At 33.6% G+C, this 10,002-nt stretch overlaps 1 protein-coding gene across 1 annotated transcript; it reads right to left on the reverse strand.

The window, feature by feature from the left end:
• Positions 1-7,434: 7,434 nt before the first annotated feature.
• Positions 7,435-10,002, reverse strand: LOC131648242 (protein ALP1-like). The gene is made up of 3 exons (XM_058918016.1): positions 9,975-10,002; positions 9,556-9,699; positions 7,435-8,677 (listed from the first exon to the last, which is right to left on the reverse strand). The coding sequence occupies exons 2-3, from the start codon at positions 9,686-9,688 to the stop codon at positions 7,647-7,649; spliced, it is 1,164 nt and encodes a 387-aa protein (XP_058773999.1). The 5' UTR covers positions 9,689-9,699; positions 9,975-10,002; the 3' UTR covers positions 7,435-7,646.

Below are 10,002 nucleotides of genomic sequence, written 5' to 3' on the forward strand. Positions count from 1 at the left end.
ACATAGCACCTTTGAAACAGAATAACTTATTTTATTAAAAAACAAAGGAATCACTTAAACAAGTACTCAATAAAATATCTTCAGTTAACTTATCATTTTGTTCAACCAAGATAACACAATTAAACAGCAACATCATGAATGACATAAATCGTTCCCCCAAGAGTGCTACGTATCAGAGCGACAACCGACTCGAGTAACGACAACTAAATCTTCATACTTGAATACCTGCACGTTGCCAATATAAAGGCAACGACAAAATAAGAGAAAAGGGTGAGATATCAAATCATATAAGTGGGTGTATGATAATTACATGCTAGGATTCAGACATATAAAATCATCACATCACAAGTATCAATAGCTACTATACACATCATACTTCTACAGTTCATTAGTCTCACATACTTTTCATCACACAACAAGTCATAATCATGTACATGATATCATCCAATAAATTTCACATATTCAAGTATACACAAGGTTTAGTAGTATAATACTCACAGGATTCAATACTATTATTTCAAATATATACACAATCCATCATTATCACATATTCACACATTTAACGAATTATGTATCAAAACATCACCAATTTCAAATATTCACATCTCATGTACACATAACAATCACATAAATGCATATATTCAAACATCACATAACCTCAATGTGACTCAATGCAAGACATGTGACTCTATGCATGTGGTACCCAATGTGGACCCAAAGTTCCACCGCTTCCGATTCATATAGAATCTAGTCACGCTTCAGACCCGGACAAGATCGAAGCCACAAAATGTAAACATATAGTTTACCGCTTTCCGAATTCACTCTAGAATCCAAGCCGCTTCCGATCCGGACAAGATCAAAGCTACTACGCATGTTTCCAATTAAGGATCAACGTAATCTACGTCTATTTCCATTCAAGGATCACCGTCTGATACCATGTGAACCCACAGTTTCACCGCTTCCACAATAAAGCCGACAATGCTATGAATGAATGTACAATTAACAACAATATATGCAATTAAGATTATCTCTTCAATCTTAACTTACCGCATACCACAATAATCGAACTCTATGAATTATCCACCAATTTGTACACAACATTCACAACACATAGATATTATTCACATATAAAAGGCCAATTAATCCATTACGATTCACAAAATCTAATTAACACTGGTAACCATACTATCTCATGTTAATTTTCATTTTGCCAATTATATATGAACATACACTATCACATAATGACTAAGTCATCAAGTAATCATTCTCCACAATTGTATTTAAATAGCATACACTCACTCGCACACCTCATGAATATCATACCACATAACATATCAACAAATGTTATTCATAATTCATCGATTCATAACTCACATATACATAATTACATGTTATTCACACAACAACATCAATTAATTCAATAAGTCCCAACCAATTCTATCCTATCACATAGATAATAACATTGGCTTCCTAATGCTTCAAACGGCGCATAAAAGAAGTTACGGATCAAAAGATATGACATGACACGGTTAATTCAACTTCTTAATAAAAGCATATTATTGTTAAATCATCACAAGGCATCATCATTGGCTCATACAGTTCAAATACATACAACTAATTGCATGTAGCATACAACATCATTATCAATTCATACCGCTCAAACACATACAAAAAAATATAAGTTATATTAAATTATTATCTAATGGTTTTCAATCCAATTTAATAAGATAGGAATTTTTTTTAGCTTTTCAACGGTCCAAACGGCGCATCAAACGGACACCTGAGTCAAAAGTTATTGAATTTATAAGTTTTTCAAAATGCTGTCAAAACCATAAAATTTGCTGTTACGAAAATACTGTCAAAAACCAGAAAATTGCTGTTGCGAAAATACTGTCAGCTGTTGCAAAAATACTGTTTGCTGTTGCGAAAATACTACTGTCCAGCCCAAATTTTTCACCATAAAACCATGTTAATCCATCATTTTTCATGAAATAAATAGTTATACAACATATATATATTATATAGCAACTATTAGGATCATAAAAACAAGATTCTAAGCTCCATTAATTTTCACCAAAATTCCAAATCAACCATTTTCCAGTGAAACTTAAACATATATATATATATATATATATATATATATATATATATATATATATATATATATATATATATATATATATATATATATATATATGCACTAAATCATGTTCTATACACATACCCATTCATGGAATTCAATATAGAAACATCATAGCATATATAAATCATCAATTTCATGGATTGAAACATAGATTCATGTTAGAGTTTTCAAGAATATAACAAATCCCCAAATCCTAACTTCATGATATCTAACCCATTCCAAATCATGCATTTTCTAACTCAATCATCATTACCCTTTTATATCTACTTATAATCTCTTAGATTCACACCCTTACCTTTTGATTTTAATCCACCCTCTTCAAGAATCTACAATCCTCTCTTCTTTCTCTGCTATGCTCTCTTCTTCTCTATTCTTGTTCTCTTCGTTATGACAACACCACTCTTAAAACCTCTAAAACCCTAATATAAAATTCAGTTGGGCTTAGTGTTTAAATCCTCTCTTTATTTAATATCCTCCAAAATCAATTTAGGCCCAATAAGAGATATAGCTCAAATAATCAATTATATCACTTATAATAATAATTCCTTCTATATAATAATTCTGACTTATAAATAATATTATTCTTAATATTATTTTCCGACTATCCGACTTCAATTTATATCATTCCAAATACGCCCTTAAATAACACCGACAATCCAAATTAGACTAAATCAAATATTTAAATCCTCCAATAATTTAATTAACCAATTTAATTAAATTCGGGGTGTTACACCTCCCACTAGGCATCCTAAAGATTAAAAAAGATTCCCCACGTCAGTGACACACATGAGGAATCAAGGCCAAATTGGTTTCCTATGGCTAAATCTTCATCGATCTCTTTTAATATTGTGCATGCTTTTCATCTCAATTGACGTATAGGGATTTACCTCAGTTGACGTCTAAGGATTCACCCCATTGATACTTGGAGATTTATCCCACGCTTGAGGGACTCGTCTCATGCTTGAGGGACTCGCATCGTGTCTAAGGGACTTGTCAAGATAAGGACGGGAAAGAAAACTAAATCACTGGCTCTTTCCAAGCCCTTCTGCTTGAGAGACTTTGTATTGATATATTTGTAAATGGCCCACAAGAGACTGTGCATAAGGTTCACTAATGAGAGGCGATATAACATATTGTCCACACCAGCCTCATAGCCATCCATTTCTTGGTTGTGTCGTTCGTTTCCTGGATTACACACTCGTACGGGGAAATCTGAAAGGGACATGTCCTGATCCACAACTGTACAGGAGAGAAAGTTAAAAGGGAAGATCATGTTTTCATGAATAATAAGGAATTGACTACCCACTCCCCACGTTACTAGAAGCGGTTGCTATTTTCTAAGAGGCTGAGACCCAAACCCAAGGGTTTCTATAAATATCTCAACCCTAAGGTTAAGGGGGACATTCAATTTATTATGCAAAACACCGCATACAAAGCTTCTCACCATCCATGCATGAGCAAACTCTAACACCACAACCATCATAAAAATCTCTGACAACCCCTAACTACTAAGGGTTGTCACATATTGTACTTTTAGCAGATACACACTTATTGACAAGGGATCTAGAAGCACTTATTTGTTTCCACTATTCTAGACATTGACATTAAGGAACATATTCAACATAACAATCACATAAATGCATATATTCAAACATCACATAACCTCAATGTGACTCAATGCAAGACATGTGACTCTATGCATGTGGTACCCAATGTGGACCCAAAGTTCCACCGCTTCCGATTCATATAGAATCTAGTCACGCTTCAGACCCGGACAAGATCGAAGCCACAAAATGTAAACATATAGTTTACCGCTTTCCGAATTCACTCTAGAATCCAAGCCGCTTCCGATCCGGACAAGATCAAAGCTACTACGCATGTTTCCAATTAAGGATCAACGTAATCTACGTCTATTTCCATTCAAGGATCACCGTCTGATACCATGTGAACCCACAGTTTCACCGCTTCCACAATAAAGCCGACAATGCTATGAATGAATGTACAATTAACAACAATATATGCAATTAAGATTATCTCTTCAATCTTAACTTACCGCATACCACAATAATCGAACTCTATGAATTATCCACCAATTTGTACACAACATTCACAACACATAGATATTATTCACATATAAAAGGCCAATTAATCCATTACGATTCACAAAATCTAATTAACACTGGTAACCATACTATCTCATGTTAATTTTCATTTTGCCAATTATATATGAACATACACTATCACATAATGACTAAGTCATCAAGTAATCATTCTCCACAATTGTATTTAAATAGCATACACTCACTCGCACACCTCATGAATATCATACCACATAACATATCAACAAATGTTATTCATAATTCATCGATTCATAACTCACATATACATAATTACATGTTATTCACACAACAACATCAATTAATTCAATAAGTCCCAACCAATTCTATCCTATCACATAGATAATAACATTGGCTTCCTAATGCTTCAAACGGCGCATAAAAGAAGTTACGGATCAAAAGATATGACATGACACGGTTAATTCAACTTCTTAATAAAAGCATATTATTGTTAAATCATCACAAGGCATCATCATTGGCTCATACAGTTCAAATACATACAACTAATTGCATGTAGCATACAACATCATTATCAATTCATACCGCTCAAACACATACAAAAAAATATAAGTTATATTAAATTATTATCTAATGGTTTTCAATCCAATTTAATAAGATAGGAATTTTTTTTAGCTTTTCAACGGTCCAAACGGCGCATCAAACGGACACCTGAGTCAAAAGTTATTGAATTTATAAGTTTTTCAAAATGCTGTCAAAACCATAAAATTTGCTGTTACGAAAATACTGTCAAAAACCAGAAAATTGCTGTTGCGAAAATACTGTCAGCTGTTGCAAAAATACTGTTTGCTGTTGCGAAAATACTACTGTCCAGCCCAAATTTTTCACCATAAAACCATGTTAATCCATCATTTTTCATGAAATAAATAGTTATACAACATATATATATTATATAGCAACTATTAGGATCATAAAAACAAGATTCTAAGCTCCATTAATTTTCACCAAAATTCCAAATCAACCATTTTCCAGTGAAACTTAAACATATATATATATATATATATATATATATATATATATATATATATATATATATATATATATATATATATATATATATATATATATATATATATATATATATATATATATATATATATATATATATATGCACTAAATCATGTTCTATACACATACCCATTCATGGAATTCAATATAGAAACATCATAGCATATATAAATCATCAATTTCATGGATTGAAACATAGATTCATGTTAGAGTTTTCAAGAATATAACAAATCCCCAAATCCTAACTTCATGATATCTAACCCATTCCAAATCATGCATTTTCTAACTCAATCATCATTACCCTTTTATATCTACTTATAATCTCTTAGATTCACACCCTTACCTTTTGATTTTAATCCACCCTCTTCAAGAATCTACAATCCTCTCTTCTTTCTCTGCTATGCTCTCTTCTTCTCTATTCTTGTTCTCTTCGTTATGACAACACCACTCTTAAAACCTCTAAAACCCTAATATAAAATTCAGTTGGGCTTAGTGTTTAAATCCTCTCTTTATTTAATATCCTCCAAAATCAATTTAGGCCCAATAAGAGATATAGCTCAAATAATCAATTATATCACTTATAATAATAATTCCTTCTATATAATAATTCTGACTTATAAATAATATTATTCTTAATATTATTTTCCGACTATCCGACTTCAATTTATATCATTCCAAATACGCCCTTAAATAACACCGACAATCCAAATTAGACTAAATCAAATATTTAAATCCTCCAATAATTTAATTAACCAATTTAATTAAATTCGGGGTGTTACACCTCCCACTAGGCATCCTAAAGATTAAAAAAGATTCCCCACGTCAGTGACACACATGAGGAATCAAGGCCAAATTGGTTTCCTATGGCTAAATCTTCATCGATCTCTTTTAATATTGTGCATGCTTTTCATCTCAATTGACGTATAGGGATTTACCTCAGTTGACGTCTAAGGATTCACCCCATTGATACTTGGAGATTTATCCCACGCTTGAGGGACTCGTCTCATGCTTGAGGGACTCGCATCGTGTCTAAGGGACTTGTCAAGATAAGGACGGGAAAGAAAACTAAATCACTGGCTCTTTCCAAGCCCTTCTGCTTGAGAGACTTTGTATTGATATATTTGTAAATGGCCCACAAGAGACTGTGCATAAGGTTCACTAATGAGAGGCGATATAACATATTGTCCACACCAGCCTCATAGCCATCCATTTCTTGGTTGTGTCGTTCGTTTCCTGGATTACACACTCGTACGGGGAAATCTGAAAGGGACATGTCCTGATCCACAACTGTACAGGAGAGAAAGTTAAAAGGGAAGATCATGTTTTCATGAATAATAAGGAATTGACTACCCACTCCCCACGTTACTAGAAGCGGTTGCTATTTTCTAAGAGGCTGAGACCCAAACCCAAGGGTTTCTATAAATATCTCAACCCTAAGGTTAAGGGGGACATTCAATTTATTATGCAAAACACCGCATACAAAGCTTCTCACCATCCATGCATGAGCAAACTCTAACACCACAACCATCATAAAAATCTCTGACAACCCCTAACTACTAAGGGTTGTCACATATTGTACTTTTAGCAGATACACACTTATTGACAAGGGATCTAGAAGCACTTATTTGTTTCCACTATTCTAGACATTGACATTAAGGAACATATTCAAACCAAATAGATTGCACTGTCTATCTCAAATTCAGTTACAATAACGAAGTTATGTTTATCCATTAAGATCCCAATGATCTCTACAACATAATATAACCTACTAAAGAGTACTCAAATCAAGCTTCACTGCAAATATAAGGTTAATCTTCTAAGGATGATCACACATTAGCCCACTCACACACCATCTTTGTGCATATATTGTGCCTTACTTTAGCATTAGCGTGTCTTTGCATATACACCCATTTACATGGAGAACGAGCATACAAGAAGAATGTGCATAGATTAAAGCATCACACTTGAAGATCACATCTAGTGACACACTGGCTCAGCTGATCCACCTTGTAAATTAACACGAGCAGACTTTGATTTTGTCACATTATTTGCAAATTTTATACAGTTTATACTATTATTAATTTGAGTGTTGTCAATTTGTTTGCCGGTTCAATTTTGTGATTCTGAATTTGTCTTGCTTTTGATATATTCTATGAATTTAAGAACCTTTATTGCAACAACAATAGATCTATATTCCATGTTAATGTGAATTTACCACTTTCCCGATCCGCATCTATTATAATTTGGTAAAAATGACACATGCATCATCCAAATTATTTACAGTATATCAATCAAAGAGGAACAACTATATCAAATATTTTGCTATCTTTAAAAAAAGTTGAGCTAGACCAAAAATAAAATCATGGATGCAACCTTCCATTCAAGTAATGAGACAAACTTTCCCTCATTGCCACACCCTTCTCATCCACACCTTCACAAATAAGTTGACTATACCCTGAGTCATGATTATGACGATACAAACATAGCAATTCATCCTTCACTTCATCTTGCATGTCAATAACAATGTTGTGAAGTAAGCAACAGACCAGAATGATCCTCGGCAACCGATGCTTGTCCGGCCGCCACATATTTCCATGAATGATTCTCCACATTTCCTTCAGCCTTGCCAATGCTCTCTGTGCCACCATTCTTGTTTCCAAATGCAGCTTATTAAACTTTGCTTTCTGTTCTGATTCCAAGAGTTCTTTCTCTTCATAAGGAACAATCAGGTAAGGTAGTAGTGGATAACCTGAATCACCTATAATATATTCCCTTATTTCTGTTACTTCAGAAATTTTTAATTTCTTTCCATTGAGTCTTTCTCCTTTGTTGCAAAGTTTGTTGAAATTTGAGCTCTCGAATATCGACCAGTCTTTCATTTTACCAGGCCAACCGGTGACTATGTCGCGGAATTTCATGTCAGGATCGACTATTGCTTGCAAAACCATGCTGTGATTTTTCTTATGATCAAGCCACACATTACTCGAATGTTCGGATGCAGGTAAACAAATTGTGATGTGAGTAACATCAACGGCGCCGCAGCAATTCGGGAAGCCTTGTATTTTCTCAAATTTTGACTTGATGGTATTCAACTCCTCTTGTGTTGAAGGCCATTGTAGATGATGAAGTGCTCTTTCTTCCATGGAAACCACAAATCGCCATGTGACTTGCGAAACAGTTGAGTGGCTTAGCCCAAACGAATCGCCAATTGTGACTAGCGAGTCACCGGTTCCTAATCTTCTTAATGACACGGCCACTTGATCAAACAAAGACATTGGCTTTCCGTTTGAAAACGTAAAATGCGCAGATTTTGTCGCTATATCATCCTTGACAAGTGAACATATGTACTCAAATGTCTTTCTGGAGATCTTTGGTGGTGACTTCTGATGACCTGCAAATCAACACAAGTTCTTAACTAAATTATAAGCATAGTTTAAGACAGTAACATGCTTGAGTTACAGAAACATATGAAAATTATATTATAATCATTTATATAATAAGATTATATAAATGATAATGTTCCTGGCAATAACATGATCCTAGAAAACTGTACTAAATTGGCATCACTAATGATCACACAACCGAAAAAACACTAAAGTTTGCGAGATATGTAAGTTTGAGTTGAAGAATAGCATAATATGATGAACCTGCATAAAATGGTATTGGCTTTTCGATAACCTATACAATAGTACAATTTGTTTTCTATAATGTATTGAGGCTGATGCTATTTTGGAACAAGCCAAAGATAAAACAAATGCAAACAATGAAGCTAAAATTTGTTCTGTTATGGTTCCTGCTATTTCGCATGCTAATTTCAACCATCTGATATACTTGAGCAGAACATAATTTGTAGGATAAAATGCCTTGTTCAAACTGCAAAAGTATTGAAGTATTCTATCAATTAAGTTATTTCAGACTTACATCTCTAAAAGAAAAACGCGCTCAAATAACAAAATTTAGCAGAAAGCCTAAACAGATCACCAAGAACAAACCATCAATCTTCATTGACATATAGGGCACACTATCAGCAATGTACTATATGGTCCCCAAATCGTAATTCGAGACACTATCATGATTGATAAGATAGCACAACACCATCAGAACGAAAATGAACTCAGAAATTCACATTAGGGATCTTTATCTTATAGTATATAGAATTCCAATGACAAAGGGCAGTAAAACATAGAGTTTGAAATTAAAGAAGAAAATTGAAAAGCAACCAACACAGTCATGATAGAAAAGTGAAGCAATTATATAAATTGAAAATACCATTGATCTTCCTTGACAAATCATCCCACCAATCTACAACAACACCCTCTTTGTCAGATGAGCCAGAAGAAGCAGAAACATTATTATTATTTTCTGTCTTTCTTCTCTTTTTGATTCCTCTTATAGGACCCATCACAACAAAGCCTACAAGAAAGAATTCAAAGGGTCAAAGATAATATAGATAGAGAGAGTAATAAGTAGCACAATACTTACATGTATGATTGATGTTATTTGTTAAAAACATGCAAGAAAAACAACATTAAGTTATGTTGGGTTGGTTAAAGACAATGTGTAAACAAGTGAAGTGGTGAGGGACATAGATATTAGATATGATATGGGTTTGTGTGCCTTGTGAAGAAGAAGAAAAGAAAAAGAATATCAAACCAACCATGTCAAAATAGACAGAGACAGAATCGTACCTTAGAGTCTTCGACCTCTCCCACAAAT

The sequence above is a fragment of the Vicia villosa genome, linkage group LG2 (assembly GCF_029867415.1).
Source record: "Vicia villosa cultivar HV-30 ecotype Madison, WI linkage group LG2, Vvil1.0, whole genome shotgun sequence".
In the NCBI taxonomy this organism is placed as follows: Eukaryota; Viridiplantae; Streptophyta; class Magnoliopsida; order Fabales; family Fabaceae; genus Vicia; species Vicia villosa.

Excerpts from the sequence above, each read along its gene's own strand:
- LOC131648242 (XM_058918016.1), bottom strand. The coding sequence starts at position 9,688 with ATGGGTCCTATAAGAGGAATCAAAAAGAGAAGAAAGACAGAAAATAAT. Across the intron at positions 8,678-9,555 it reads TTTGTCAAGGAAGATCAATG|GTCATCAGAAGTCACCACCA; the intron begins GTATTTTCAATT and ends GTTGATTTGCAG.